Raw genomic sequence first — 15,852 nt, 5'->3', positions numbered from 1 at the left:
TATGTCCCCTGGGCCCTCACCCATTTCTGACCGGACACAGTGTCCAGGATGGGACCACATGGATGCAGGCCTGATTATTACTGGTCCTCCCTCTGGAAATGCAGCAGAAAGATGTGAGCCTCACTCTGAGGTGGCAGGATGTCATCACCCTACACAAACGGTAGCCTCTGAGGCCAGCTGGTCAGGGCCCCAGCAAGGCAGACAGCAGGGGGGCGCTACTGAAATGGGGGGTGTGCCACTTTATAGTCCAGGGGCCCCAGGACAGGAGGGGAGCCAAGGCAAGGAAGTGAGAGGAGAATTTCCAACAGGGAAGCTGGAAAGGTAGTTCACCCGTGAATTTGAATTTGGTGGACTCATAGCTTTGGAAGACCTGGTGCCTGCTGGTGCTCATGTCTCCACTGCCAACGTTCTTCCTTCAGCTGGGTAATTTCCTCATTTCTTCTTTTTACTTTTAAATATATTTTATTGATTTTTTACAGAGAGGAAGGGAGAGAGATAGTCAGAAACATCGATGAGAGAGAATCATCGATCAGCTGCCTCTTGCACACCCCCACTGGGGATGTGCCCACAACCAAGGTACATGCCCTTGACCGGAATTGAACCCAGGTCCGCAGGCCGATGCTCTATCTACTGAGCCAAACCAGTTTCGGCTTCCTCATTTATTAATACCCAGCTGTTCAACTGGAAAGCCTTTCCCTATCTCCCCTTGGCCCCCAGCCTGCACAGCGAAGGGGGAATGAATGGGGAGGATGAAGAACTGGAAGGATCCCCGCAGGAACTGCTCTGAGGGAAGGAGGCCCTGGCTGAGAAGACAGGCTCATCCTGACAGCTGTTTAAACATGGACTTTTTTGTTGTCTTAATTAAAGGAACCCAGTAGCAGAGTAGATGACTCAGAAGCATGGGTTCCAATCCTGACTCCACCCTTACTGTGTGTCCTTGAACAAGTCCCTCTGCTTCTCTGGGCCTCATTTCCTGTCTGCAAATAGGGACAGTCCCGGCCCTCACCGGGCTTTGGCCATGTTGCCAGGAGCTCTGAGGCTGCCTCGGCCCTCGCACCTAACATGAGAACTTCAGGAACTCAGCTCTGTGCCTGAGCTTTCCTGTCTGAAACTGGGACTAAGAATAGCACCTAGCTGATGGGGCTGTTGGGACTCAGTTGGCACAGGAGATCATTCAGTGCAGGTCGGGGAACATGGGACACCTCCCCCTCCATGGATACCCGTTGTTGTTTACTCTTTCTGGAGATGGATGACCCACTGGTTGAAGTTAACTGCTGACATGATGGAGACATCCTAGGCTCAAGACTTCCCCTGGGAGAGGGTTTGGTGTTTAGGCTATGCAGGGCTGAGTGAGGGCTGTAGTCATGAAATCCACAGTCCCAGAGGACCCAGGTCTCCCGGGTCCCGAGCTTATGCAATTAGGGAGCCATATGAAGAACAATAATACAAAATGATCATGAGACACAGCCCTCGCCTCTCCCAGGGCTTTGCAAGGACCCATGCAGTAGGGCTCCTAAAGCTTGGGGTCCAGAGGCTCCTGTGGTAAATTCATCTTGGCTGTAGTTAATGGCTCCCTGGTAACTAAGTCAGGCCTTGGACCTAAACCCAAGACTTCCACCTGCTTGTGGTCGCTGTGAGGACTGGACCCCCCAAGCACGAACACAAACCCACTGTGTCTCTCGCCTCCCCTGCAGCTGCCCTGCCTCTCCAGCTACATCAAGTTCAGAGTCTGGGACTGGTGAGCAAGCGAGTGGAGGCTGGCAAACATGCCAGGAGGGGAAGATCGGAGCTGGGCCGGGGGCTCAGCCAGCAGCATGCGTTTCTCTCCAGCCCCAAGGGCAAATTCTGGAGTGAAATCGGGACTGTCAGCCTGATACTCAACCAGATCTCGTCCACCGGAGCAGAAATAGAAGGCAAGCAGCCCCCAGCCCCCTGCCAGTGCCTCTCGCACCTGGCCGCCCTCTCACCCTCTCTTCTTGCAGGAATGTACTCTGGTTTCCTACCCTGCTTTGGCCCCAGCTTTCTGACTCTCCATGGGGGTAAAAAGGCCCCTTTCAAGATCCAAGAAGAAGGCGCTGTAAGCCTCTCATGTCAACTCTAGGGAACAGAGGAGGTAAAACCGACCATGTGTGAGGCACTGGGCCTGGGAATGCCTGGGGAGGATCCGGCCCTGGTTTCTGCCCGCCACATGCTGGTAGAGAACGTGAAGCCTGTATGTAAATGGTGAATGTGTGGGACGTGTGCCATGGCACAAGAAAGGAACAGGTGGAGGGCATTGAGATGGGATCCCGGGTAAGATTTTCAACAGGTGGAAAGGACCTATGAGACAAAAGAAGCAGCAAAGGTAAATGTAGAAAAGCACTGGGGTTATTTAGACCTGGTGACAAACGCCAGAAAACCAAGTCCAATTGACCTACAAGAGGGAATGGGGCTGGAAGGCCTCTGAGTGAGGAAGAGGCAGGCTCCAGAACCTCAATGCCATCAGAAGACTCTCCCGCTCTCTCCAACTCTCATCGCTGCTGTTGTCTAATTCTGGCCTCATTCTTTCCCACTGCAGTCAGGTTTCCATGCTGGTACTGTGTTCCCGGGACTCTAATAGGTCCAGGGAAGCATTCTCATTGGTCTCCTTAGGTCACTTGTGCTTTCCTTGGGCCAATAATTGTGGCCAAGGCACAGGATATGCTATGATTGGCCAGGCAGGGAGAACACACACTAGTTATCATAGTGCCCTTCCAGCAGGAAGCATTTATGGGATCTGCAGGCCAAATGCATGAGGGGGAGGAGCAAGCTGAAGGGTGCAGAAGAGTCAGGGCCTAGAGCAAACATGTCAAGCTCATAGCCAGTGGGCCACATACTGCCCATAACGAATATTTTTGTGGCCCAGCCAATATAATGGTACGTAAGAAATGCTTTAATAAAAATTTCATAACTTAATTTTTACAATATCCTGTTATACATAATTATTAGTAATGAACTACAATGTTTACTAATGACTGATTACTATAACTGTGTTGCATTCATTTCCCTTAATGTACCTTACACATTAATACCAGCAGCAAATATTTTAGCAGCCAATGGCCATGTCATTAGTCTTGGACTGACTTATTTGGTGTGCACAACAGGAAATATTTTGTTTTTAGAGAACAAGAAAAACAGGTTTATTTGCGTTATACTTATTAATTTGTGCAGTTATTCAGTGTCTGGTAAATTAACGTTCAATAAAAAATATTAATTTTTATTATAATGTTCTATGATTTTATGTTAATGATTACTCATTTATTTCAGCATGTCTCCATCAAAATAAACCTACATTTCTATGAAAATTGAAGCTTTTGCTTTTTTCTGGCCCACATACTCTTGTTTATTTGGCCTGTGTTGGCCTCTGAGTTTGACATGCTTGGCCTAGAGGTCTCCGGGACACTGTGTCTGGGTCTGGAATTCCTCCCTGGGGTGAAGTTACCGGACAATTGTATCTTTACTGCAGAGGTGTTGTGAGATTGGCGTGCTCTGTTTCTCTCATCCCCTCTCCCCCCGCTTCCCTCTCTCTTACCTTAGAGTATCCCCAGCTCTGTTAAGGACGGTTTGGAGTATCGAGGCCGGATCTTCCTGGAGTTAGTCATCAGCACCAAGTCCCAGCCAGACACTCGGATAAATGACCTCTCCCAGGAAGTGACCAGTGTAGAGGTAACCCAGGGAGAAAGGGGCCCTCTGCCCACCCCAGTCAGTGGCCACAAGCTGAGTGTGGCCGTGGGTGCGTGCGGGTGGTGGTCCATCCACATGAGTCATTCCTGAGCCGCCAGAGCATCCTGCTGTGCCGAACCCCAGGTGGCCAGGGACCTAGTAAAGACAAGATAAGGCTTTGGCTTAAGGACAGTGTCATCTAGTTAAGCAGGAAGACTCTAAAAAGTATTCTAAGAAACTTTAACTTCTTCCTGAAGGCGGGGGAAGGCCAGTGAGGCAGAAAAGTGTTGAGAATAGTCAGGAGGGAGTAAGGTGAGTCACTCACTCACTCAGGAAAAGTGGTACAGTTACAGGGAAGAGAGCTTTACAGGAGAGAGCTGGTTCCAAATGGACTCAACGATCAGAGCCACCAACTAACAGGACATAAGAAGTGAAACACATTCCCCTGAGCTGATGCCCATTTTCTGCCTCAGGTGGGAGAGAGACGTTGCAGATGTTGCATGGAGACAAGTGCATAGCAACTTGGCTGGGAAATGGAGGGAGACAAGATCAGGTGGTAGCTGAGGGGAGAAGGGGGGCTGTGTTGAAGACAGGGAGACCTTAGCTAGGGAACAGACTGGGAATAGGCAAGAGTAGGGCAGAGGTTGGCAACAGAAACAAGGGAGGGGCTAAGATGATAGAAAGAGGCTCCTGAGCAGATGAGAGAAGGGGGCTTGAGAAGGGACAAGAAAGGATGTATGCAACTTCTACCATGCACCCCTGCCCACACTCAGTCTCATCTGAGAAGAGCATTGGGCTAAAAGGAGAAGAATGGTGTGGTCCAACACGGTGTAGGTAGGTGCCCCAACCACAGCCTCACCTGACCATCAAGAAGACCCTCCTGCTCAGTTTCAGGAAGGGAAGGAGTCAGGATTGGCTGGGTGGGGGAGGGGGCAGGTGATGGAGGTCCTGGAAGGAACTTCCTCCTTGACCAGCCAGGGAGTAGGAACTAATGCAAGGCTTTGAATGGGGGTGGGTTTCAGAGATGGTCTAGCTCAGTGGTGGGCAAACTCATTAGTCAACAGAACCAAATATCAACAGTACAAATTTCTTTTGAGAGCCAAATTTTTTAAACTTGAACTTCTTCTAATGCCACTTCTTCAAAATAGACTCGCCCAGGCAGTGGTATTTTGTGGAAGAGCCACATTCAAGGGGCCAAAGAGCCACATATGGCTCGTGAACTGCAGTTTGCCAACCATGGGTCTAGCTCACCTCATCCTTGCCCCTTCCTGTCTTTATCGCCTTGTTCACCTTGGCTTATGTGCTGGGGGTACGGGGGTTATTGTTTTAGAGGCACATGAACCGCCAAAAGTATGGGCTGTGCATCATCTTCCTTTCCTGTACCATGATGCCCAACTTTAAGGACCTGATCCAATTCGAGGTCAGCATCGGCCACTATGGAAACAAGATGGACCAGAATTACAAGCCTCTCGTCTCAACTACACAGTATAGCCCAGTGATATATGATGGTAATAGTCAAATCCAGCCAAGAGGTGGAGAGCATCCCCTGCATGCCAGGCTCTGTAGCTTGGAAGGGTATTAGCTCATGGAACATTCACATTGGTTAACCCATGTTTCACACATTAGGAAAGGGAGCTTCACAGAGGTGAAGTCACCTGCCAAACATTGCACAACTACTGAGTGCTGAGCCCACAAGAGTTGAAACCAGGTCATGGCTTCAAGTTCTCCTCCACTACAACTCCCCCAATCCCATCTTCTTCCCCACTACCCTGAACCACCCCCGTCCATCCATGCAACTTCCACCCACTGCTCATCTGCCTACCTACTATCCATCCATTTCTCTTCATCCAATATCTACCTATTAGACACCCATATTGGGCACTAGAGAAACGGTCCTCAAAATGCAGTGTCTAGGCAGCAGCATCAGTATTGCCTGGGAACTGTGAAAAATGCAGATTCTTGGCACTCCCCTGCTGGCCTGGTGCCTCCCAACTGACCTATCCTGCTGGCCTGATCACCCCTAACTGTCCTATCCTACTGACCTGGTTGCCCACAACTACCCTCCCCTGCCGGCCATCTTGTGGTGGCCATCTTAGACCACATGGGGGCAGCCATCTTGACCACATGGGGGTGGCTGTCTTGTGTGAGGGCATGATGGTCAATTTGCATATTATCTCTTTATTACATAGAATTACTTGCAAACAGACTGTGACTTTTTTTTTTTCAGGTTTATAATTTTATTAGGCAGTAATAGTTAATTTTCATCCACATTAACTGTCTGCAGATTTTTATGCATTCATTGGTTGATTCTTATATGTGCCCTGACCAGGGAATGAACCCACAACCCTCACACATCTGGATGATGCTCTAACCAACTGAGCTACCTGGTGTCTTTTGATGTGCAAACATTTCATTTGGAAGAAGTTGATTTTTTATTTTTATTTTATTTTATGGTGGCATATCCAATCCAAGAATTGTTTGCCTAACCCAAGGTCCTCGTTTTTCTAAAAGTTTTACAGTTTTAGTCTTACATTTAGCACGATGATCCATTTAGAATTTCTTTGTATTTTTCCCAGCACCATTTGTTAAAAAGATCTCCTTCTCCCGATGTTCTATTGTTTAGGTTTTCTACTCAGGGGCCCCGTTTGGGAGCCACAGCTCTTGGTTTTCTCCTGTATCTGACCTTTTCTTCCCAGTCCTTCTGGATGCTTTCATTTCCTTCGGCCACTTTTCTTGTTTCTATGCTTCTGACTGTATTATCTGAAGGCCTACTCTCCCCGGGGCTGCTTTTTCTACTCTGCTTCCTTTCTGGGATGCTTCTGTTTTCCTTTTACTTGTTTTCTGAGTTTTGCTGGCTCCCATTTCCTCGTCCGACTCCCCAGTTCCTTCTCGGAGTGTGTTTTTGCTGGCACTCTCTGCTCTCTGCTCTGTCAGGCTGGCTTCCTGCTGTCTGTCTGGGTCCTCAGGTCTCCACAGGTGACTTCTGCTGCACCTCACCCCTGGGGCTCCTAGGGCAATCACAGTTGCTTTTGGCAGTCCTCAGGTGTATTTTGAGTCTGAAGATTATATCTCTCTCCTTGTTTTGCTGAAAATGGAGTTATTTTCCTTCTTCTTGTTGCTTTTGTACGCCATCCAAGAGTAGAAGAAGAAAATTGCCGTTTTGTGTTCCCGTGCTCCTATCTGAAAACCCAGCCTGGGATCTCTGCTCAGTTATCGTCCTAATCATTCCCTCAGTGCCAGGTCTAAAGCTGGTGCCTTCCAACAATTCTGAAAAATTACACGATTCTTTTCTTTGAAAATTACCCGCCACCACCACCATGTCTCTTGTATCTCGTTCTCAAATTCACTCTCCCATCTGTAGACGTTCTCATTTTATTCTTCGTATTTTTAATCTCTCTTCCATATTTGTCAAACCTCTGGGCTGCATTCCACACCATTTCTTCTAGGGCTTCTAGCAAAGGCTGCAGGTGGCCGTGTGATTGACCACTTGTTGGCAGCAACTGTCCTCCTGTCCCCTCTTCTTCCACGTAGCATTCTCCACATTTTATGTATTTAGTTTGTCTTCTTTTCCCCACTGTTTTTTAAATTCTTTTTTTAAAAAAAATATTTTTATTGATTTTGTACAGAGAGGAAGGGAGAGAGATAGAGAGTTAGAAACATTGATGAGAAAGAGTCATCGATCAGCTGCCTCTTGCACAGCCCCCACCGGGGATATGCCCGCAACCAAGGTACATGCCCTTGACCGGAATTGAACCCAGGACCCTCCAGTCCCCAAGCCGACGCTCTATCCATTGAGCCAAACCGGTCTCGGCTGTTTTTTAAATTCTTAAGTAAACTTGGTGTGTGAGTCTAACATGTCTATGGAAAAGCACACACACCGGCGTGTCCAGCTCAGCAAAGCAGACAGACCCCTGTCCCGACACCCCAGAGGCCCCTGGACCCCCCACCCCAAGGGCAGTTGCTCGCCTAGCCTCCAGCTCGTTTTGTCTGGTTTTTAACTTTATATCAAAGAAATCACAGTATGTATTCTCATGTGTCTGGCACCTTTGGCCCATCATTTTGTTTGTGAAATGCATTCACAGACCCAGATGTTGCTGGGAGTAGTCACAGCTCATTCTCATTGCTGTGTAGTGTTCCATTGTGCAAATAGACTATCATTATTTTTTTTAAAATATATATTTTATTGATTTTACACAGAGAGGAACTGAGAGGGATAGAGAGTTAGAAATGTCGATGAGAGAGAAACATCGACCAGCTGCCTCCTGCACACCCCCTACTGGGGATGTGCCCGCAACCAAGGTACATGCCCTTGCCCGGAATCGAACCCGGGACCCTTCAGTCCACAGGCCGACGCTCTATCCACTGAGCCAAACCGGTCTCGGCCTAGACTATCATTATTTTTATATTTTATTGATCTTTTTACAGAGAGGAAGGGAAAGAGATAGTTAGAAACATCCATGAGAGAGAAGTATCATGAGAGAGAAACATTGACCAGCTGCCTCCTGCACACCCCCTACTGGGAATGTGCCCACAACCAAGGCATGTGTCCTTGACCAGAATCGAACCTGGGACTCTTCAGTCCAATGGCCAACACTCTATCCACTAAGCCAGTGGTAGGCAAACTGCAGCTCGAAAGCCACATGCGCCTCTTTGGCCCCTTGAGTTTTTAGCAAAGCTCAGCTTAGGAGTACCCTAATTATGTTAATAACAATATACCTACCTATATAGTTTAAGTTTAAAAAAATTTGGCTCTCAAAAGAAATTCAATCATTGTACTGTTGATATTTGGCTCTGTTGACTAATGAGTTTGCCAACCACTGGGTTAGGGCTATACCGTCATTTATTTGTCCTCCTACTTTGGAGGGAGATTTCCGTGGTTTCCAGTTCGGGGCTCTGCCGAATGGAGGGTGATAATGCGTGTGCGCCTTGCGGCTGGGTGTACACCACGGAGCAAACGGCTGGGCTAGAGAGCGTGCACCGGTTCTAGGCTGCTCATTTTCTTGGAACTTTATGTGTGGAATGCTTTGGGACTTGGCTAAAGCTCCATGCCCCAGAGAGGGTCTATCTTTTTTTCCCTCTGGTAACTTGGGGTGCTGCCAACCAGAGAGCACTTTAAATTTTCCGCAGACCTTACAGGTGGTCTGAACGCAGAATGCAACCTGCATGAGGGCCCGCCTGTGGTAACAAACTTGGGGGAAATTTTCTGTCCCCTCGCCCCAGGGCCATGCTGGAGGCAGGCATGTCTCCTCACCCTGTTCTTCTGTGCGGTGGGTTACTTCTCATCGACTGAGGGTTTAGGTTCTGAGGTGCCAGCTCTGCGTGGCGTATTGCTTTGCCGGGGCTGCCATGGCCGGGCACCGGACTGGGTAGCTGATAGCATCCTCCTGGAAGCTAGGCATCTGAAACCAAGGTGTCGGCAGGAGCAGCTCCTGGTGGGTCTGAGGGGCAGGCTCCAGGCCCGCTCCCAGCCTCTGGTGGCTGCCTGCATGTTGGGTGTGCCTTGGCGTGTAGACACAGCACTCCATCTCTGCCTCTGTCTCCCTCTGTCTCTGTGTCTTCACAAGACCACCATCTCCTGTCTCTCCTCTTATAAACACACCAGTCATATTGGGTTAAGGACCCAGCCCGCTGCAGTATGACCGCATCTTAACTAATCACAGCTGCAATGAATGACCCTATTTCCAAATAAGGCCGCATTCTGAGGTACTGGTGGTTAGGATTTCACTTCAACCCATACCACAGAGTCTCCTGCTAGACTGCCCACCATGGCAGCACTACGCTTTCTCTCCTGACCCCTGAACCCGGGCAGTTGCCAAAAAGAAGTACAAGGTCTCTGATTGGCCAGAAACTCAGAGGACAGGAGCCAGCTTGCTCCCACTTGCCTCTGACATTCTGTTTTATTTTTGGCTTCTGTGGTTTTCTTCCTTTTGCGTCAACACAACAACACACCTCAGAAAAAGATCCTTAACGTTTCATCTAAGTTCCTCCCCTCATTTCAATAAGAAACATCACCAGGAACCCACTCATCGTGGGTTTAACCCATGCTTGCCCCAACCCCCTCCTCCACATCGGCAGGACCTTTATGTCAGATGTCTGCCCACCCCAGCCAAACCCTGCGTCCCCTCCGGAGCCCAGGCCCACTCCTCCCGGCCTTGCGAGCCACCCGACCAGGCATGCCTCTTGCCTCAATATCTCACTTGAAGTCAGGGCATGGGGCTGTGCAGCTAGACGTCTGCGTTATGGCCGCCTGGCGGTGCCGTTTCAGGCAAACTACTCCCCGCCATAGCCTGGCTGTCCACCCGCACACGGGGGCTCGGAAAGGCTGTCTGACACCCGAGCAGGATGAGTGCTCCATCGGGCGGCCCACCCTTGGTGGGAGGGCTCCAGCTAGCCTTCTTAGCGGATGGCACCCTGGGGGAGTGACAGCTCAGTGAAGGTGCTCTGAAGGACACACTGAGGAGACTGCCCGGAGACACTCAGACCCCGCCCTCCCCATCTTTGTGTCTCAGGGAACGTCTACAATTACGTGCCCTGGTACAACACCAAGCCGGTGGTGGCCCTCACCTCCTACTGGGAGGACATCAGCTTCCGCGTGGACTGCCTCAACCTCCTGCACTTCACTCGGGACCGCCTGGTGAGTGGGGCCGGCTGGGTGCGGGGGGGGGGGGGGGGGGGGGGCCTGTCTCCGAGGGAGATTTGGGATAAGGAGTCTCAGGCAGAGGGAACCGGTCTCTTGGCTCACGTATGCCCTCCACATCGAGTGAGATGGAAGTGCCTGGCACGGGCTGGGCTCTGAAGACACCAGAATGAGTCAGCACCGCCGCTGGCCTCGGCCTCGGGGAAGTCAGAGCTGCCGTGTCCTCTGCACGCGGCCAGGGCTTCAGAGGCTGAGCAGGCACCGGCCACCAGCCCCGGGGCAGAGACTGGGCGGGGAGGGGATGAAAAGCAGATAGTGGAGGTGTTCCAAAAGGAGTGACACTTGAGCAGAGCCCTCAAGACTGAGGAGTTTGCTGGGGGCGTAGGGGTTTAGAGAAGAGAACAATGTGGAAGCCATGGAGGCGTGAAGGTTGAGGGCGGTGGGGGCATGGAGGTGAGTGCAAATAAGGCCAGGAAGCTGGGAGAGGTCAGAGCACAGAAGGACTTAGGTGTCTGTTAAGAAAGGAAGCCACTGCAGTGTTGGACAGGAGAGCCACGAGGTGCCTCCACTCCGCTAGGACCTCCTCGCACACGCGAAGGGAAGCCCGCATCGGATCTGTGCCCTCCTCGGTCCGCCTGTCCTGGCCCCTTCCTGCTCCCCTTCTCCTGCGGGGTCCTGGGAAGGGTGTGTGGGATCCTCGCCCGGGAGGGCCCGAGACAGCCTGGGACCGGCACCCCCAGGCTGCCCTCACAGGTTCCCAAGTCTCCACTGAAAATGCCGGGCGAGTCAGCCCTGTAGCGGCCTGGGTGCCCACGTCACCTGCTCTCTGTCTCCTCCTGGGCAGAAAGCCAACCTGGACACCCTGAAATCCATTCGGAACCCGAGGGACCCGGCCCTGCTCTCCCAGTGGAGGAAGCTGCTGAGGGAGCTGGTGGAGGACTGCAAGTAGGAGCTGGGGCCTCCTCTGAGCCGGGGCTCCCGACGGCGCCCTCCTCGGGTCTCTCCCTGGCTTGAGGCCCAAACCACAGAGCAGCTCCTCCTCTCCCATCAGGCCTCGCAGAAAATGGCCCTCACCGTCCCCATCTCCCCCGACCCCCACCCTGAGCACTGTCCTTGCTGTCCCCACTCCGCGCCTCGTGCTCCCACCAAACCAAGCCTCTCAGTGTCTCCAGAAAAACCTGGCCCGGCCCCACCCTTTCCCCTGCTGCTCCTCTCCACGAGGCCTTCTCCAGGGCTCTAACTGTTCCAGAAGATTCCTTGTGAGGCCTCTGCCTGCCCCGCACCCCATTTGGAACCCCACTGCCACACCTCGGGGTTTGGTTGCCTCACACCCCTCTCCAGGAGGTGTGAGCATAGGCCTGGCTCACTGCAGGGACTGGTGTGTGTGTGTGTGTGTGTGTGTGTGTGTGTGTGTGAGAGAGAGAAATGGGGTGGGGGTGGGGAGGCCAGGCCTGGGTGAGCAGGCTTCCCAGGAGGGTGGGACGGGCTCCCTGCGGCAGGCCAGTGGGGGCTGGGCAGGATCACGAGTCCAGGAGGGCACCTGGCCTCAGACAGGGCCCGAGGCCATGAACGGCCCAGCCCCCTCCTTCCCGGTCCTGGCCACAGGCACCCTCTGCCCTGCATGATCGACCAGCCCAACGCCACCGAGCTGGACAGGAAGAGGTGGCAGCTCCGTTGCCACCTGCTCAAGGAACTGGCCCAAAAGGCCAAGGAAGTTCAGCCTAGGGACATGGTGGCCACCGTGGAGGGCTGGCTATACCGCCTCAACACTGTGCTCCCCGAGGTGGGCGCGGGACCCCGGTGGGAGCAGGCGGGGCCGGCGAGGGCCGGCGGGGGCTGGCGCGGGCCTGACTCTCCGCCCCGGCAGCCCCAGGTGAGCATCCCGGACGTGACCATCTGGCTGATGGCCAAGGAGCAGAGAGTGGCCTACGCACTGGTGCCCGCCCACACCGTCCTGTTCTCCCCGACGGGGCCTCTGCACTGCGGCAAGCTCTGCGGGAAGATACAGACCCTGCTCCTGCAGGTGCCCACGCGGGAGTCCTGGGCAGCTCCGGTCCGGGGGAGGGGGGAGGCCCGGAAACACCCCGAGAGACCCCTGAGCTCTGGGGGCTCCCATGAGCCTCCCTGAGGGCCGGCCCTGCCTGCTCCCAGGCCTTTTACCGGGCGAATGGGGCAGGAGTCTCCAGAGGAAGGAAAGCCCATAAGCATGAGGCCGATGCCCAGTCCGTGATCCTAACAATGTCCCCAGATTGCCGTCTCCGCCATCTTCACACCACACGTATAATAGTTCGTCCTGTTCTCTCCCCGGGACCACAGTGGGGTGCAGTTCAACACATTCAGTGACTGTGAGGTTTGGGCCCATCACACCTCACATAAGCCGTAAATAAGGGTCCCACCCCCACCACAGCCCCAGCCCCACAGGCAGGTGGGGACTCACTTGGCTTCCCCTGCGTCCTAAAGAGGCTCAGCCTCCCTGGCCTGACCCAGTCACCGCTCCTCCTCCGCCCTCAGCCCTCCCCTCACAGTCAGGCCATGCTGGGCTCCCCCACACCGCTGCCCTCTGCCCTCCTGCCATCCGGAGGCCCCTCTGTGCCCGCTGAGGCCTTCTCATCCCGCAAGAAGCACTGACACAATCCCCGGCTGTACCACTTGCTGGACTGTATGTCCTCGGCCACTCCCGGCCGTGCCCCGCCTGACTGTTCCTCTGTAGAATGGGCTGGTGGTGTGTGAGGGTCAGAGCACGCTGAGCACCACGCCAGCACATGGTGAGAACGCAATCAGTGATCACTAGGACCACTGTCAATGTCACTACCATCCCTGCCCCTCCCCGGGCGGCACTGCTCCTCTTCCCTCAGCCCCAACCAGCGAGGGGTCACACGTACAACCATCACTAGCTCAGCTCCGTGGGGAGCCCCTGCTCCCGGGGCTCAGGGGGAAGGAGCAGGTGTGTGTGCCCCTCCCTCACCTGCCCCCCTGCCCTCGGGGGCCACACCCCTGTGGGCTTGACCTGCCCCTGACTCAGTACCCAGAGGGTGAAGGGCAGAAGGACTCGCTCCCGGCCCATCTCCGGGTCTGCATGTGGCTGGGCGACGTCACAGACAGCTGGGACCTGCAGCTGCTCCGAGAGGGCGAGGTGGTGGTGTACGCGGAGACGGTGAGCGGGAAGGGGGGGGGGGGGAAGGCCGGTGGTCCCAGGGAGGGGAGCCGGGCACTGTCAGAGGGACAGGAAAGGGGCGCCTTCACACAGGGCAGTGAACCAGGGGGTGGGTGAGCAGGGCTCAGGCTAAGCTGTGAAAGCAGAAGGGAAGTGGGTTTGTTTCAGACTTTGTAATTTACTGAATTAAACATGTCATGGTTCCTAGGCTGTGTGTGGCGGGTGGATATATAAGACGCGTAACCAGCTCCTTTGCAAGGCTTGGGGATGCTGAGATGGGGACCCCGGAAGAAGTGCGGGAACCGCACACGCAGCAGGGGAACCCGGAAGCCAGGCCCAGAGTTTGCAAAGAGGAGGCAAATAGTGGAGCAGGAGGGGCCTGGGGTCAGCAGTGACCAGCAGACAGGCCCCACTGCAGATGCCACCAGGCTCTGTGCTGCCCCACTGTGCGCTGGGGAGGCAGCAGATACTGACTGCCTGCCTCCGCTCCATCCCCAGTATGAGAACCAGGCCAAGTACAAAGACCAGTGGGGGCAGCAGGGGCTGTACCAGTCCCCCCACTTCTCCGACGTCCTGGGCCGCAAGGCTCTCCCCAAGGAGGACTTCAAGGAGCCCTCGGGATGGCACTGGGCGGGGAAGTGGACGGTGGAGCCGCAGAGGAGGTACGTCTTGGGTGCGGGGCCGGGAGCCTGTGTGCCTGGCCACGCAGCCCGGAGCCAGCACCTCCTCCTCCCGGAGGCCGGCGGCAGCAGCCTAGACAGGCGGGCACACGGCCACGGAGCCCAGCCCTAGGGGTGGGGTGCCCAGGCAGAAGCCCTGCCTGCCACGCTGCCCTGCGTGCCAGCCCACTGCCCAGCCCTGCCAGAGCAGGCGGGGCTCGCAAGGAGGGAGCACTCGGCCAGCAGAGGAGGACCCCAGGGGCCTGGAAGTTTGGGGAGACGTGTTGGGAACTCGAGGTGTCGCTGCCCGCAGACTCCTCCTGGACACAGACATCAACAAGAGCCAGGTGCTGGAGGAGGTGTATGAGAACCAGCAGCGGGACCCCGCGGGGGCCTGGGTGCCGGCCGCCACCCCCAACACCGACGTGGTGAGCAGGGCGGAGGCCCCTCGGGGCGCGGGCAGGGCGGCCGATGGCCACCTCGGAGGCTGGCTGTCCGAGTGGAGAGAGCACTAGCCCAGGGGCTGCGGTCTGAGCCCGGCCCCTCTGTGTGGCCCCTGGGCTAGCGCTGATGATGGCTCCACTGAGACGGCTCCTCCGAGGGAGGAGAGTCGGGGCTGGGCCGGTCTAAGCAGAAGTTGCTGTCAGGCAGAACTTGCTGTGACGATGGGAACCGTCTATATCTGCGCTGCCCACGTGGGAGGACTTAAAACGTGGTGTTGTGAGGGGGGGCGAACTGCACTGAGTTTGTTTTTTTTTTTTGTTTTTTTTTTTTAAATATATTTTATTGATTTTTTACAGAGAGGAAGGGAAAGGGAGAGTTAGAAACATCGATCAGCTGCCTCCTGCATACCCCACACTGGGGATGTGCCCGCAACCAAGGTACATGCCCTTGACCAGAATTGAACCTGGGACCCTTCAGTCGGCAGGCCAACGCTCTCTCCACTGAGCCAAACCGGCCAGGGCTGCACTGAGTTTTGTTTCACTTGATTGATTTCGATGTAAGCGGCCCCGGGAGGCCAGTGACTGCCCAGGGGCACGGCGGCCACCCCTCACGCTGGGCTCCCCGGCAGGCGGCCGCGGGGCCGGGCAGGCGGCCGGGCCAGGGGGCAGCCACACTCAGGTTCGCTTTGGGTCATTGCCATGGTTATTTCCTATTTATGGGGAGTGATGCTGATTTTCCACTGAGAGTGGACATAGAGTTTCCTTTTAAAAATTATTTATTTATAGTTTGAAAAGGCGAGTCAGTAAAGGCATATTCAGTGACTGTGAGTGGCATTATACGTAGCAAGTGCCGTCTGCTCCCGGGAGGGCAAATGTGCGGGCGGATGGTGAAGGCGGCCCCAGCACACCCCTCAGCCGCCGCCTCTCCCCGCCCGTAGGACGGGAAGCCCGTGGAGGCGCGGGAGAACGTGAAGTGCCCCAAGGGTTGGCACGTGAAGAAGAACTGGACGGTGGAGCTGAACCACGCGGTGGACAACGAGGGTCAGTGTTCTGCTCACAGCCGCAGGCAGGGGCCTGGAGCTGCCGGGGTCCGACACTGCCCAGGGCCTGAGAACAGCCACGCTCCCGGGTGGGTGGGCCTGCATCCCTGGGGGTCCCCCAGCCTCCGCAGAGCAGGGCCTGGGCCCAGTGCTGAGGCAGGGCGGGCTGCAAGCCTCTCAGGCCTGAGCAAGGACCTGGCTCTGAAGTGGGGTTCCCCAGGGGCTGCAGGGAGGTGCC

At 54.7% G+C, this 15,852-nt stretch overlaps 1 protein-coding gene across 1 annotated transcript in view; it reads left to right on the top strand.

Moving 5' to 3' along the window:
- Window positions 1–15,852, top strand: part of FER1L5 (fer-1 like family member 5) — a gene marked incomplete at its 5' end in the record, with an annotated part of 51,841 nt that overhangs the window by 24,993 nt on the left and 10,996 nt on the right. Inside the window, 13 exon segments of the mRNA XM_084900983.1 lie at window positions 1,695–1,738; window positions 1,831–1,913; window positions 1,983–2,077; window positions 3,556–3,684; window positions 5,012–5,189; window positions 10,191–10,315; window positions 11,163–11,263; window positions 11,924–12,101; window positions 12,186–12,341; window positions 13,341–13,472; window positions 13,971–14,134; window positions 14,445–14,559; window positions 15,513–15,615. Of these exon segments, the coding sequence (XP_084757109.1) occupies window positions 1,695–1,738; window positions 1,831–1,913; window positions 1,983–2,077; window positions 3,556–3,684; window positions 5,012–5,189; window positions 10,191–10,315; window positions 11,163–11,263; window positions 11,924–12,101; window positions 12,186–12,341; window positions 13,341–13,472; window positions 13,971–14,134; window positions 14,445–14,559; window positions 15,513–15,615 (1,603 nt within the window).

The sequence above is a fragment of the Pipistrellus hanaki genome, assembly GCF_964339955.1.
Source record: "Pipistrellus hanaki genome assembly, chromosome: 12".
In the NCBI taxonomy this organism is placed as follows: domain Eukaryota; kingdom Metazoa; phylum Chordata; class Mammalia; order Chiroptera; family Vespertilionidae; genus Pipistrellus; species Pipistrellus hanaki.
This window is presented reverse-complemented; position numbering and strand designations above follow the sequence as displayed.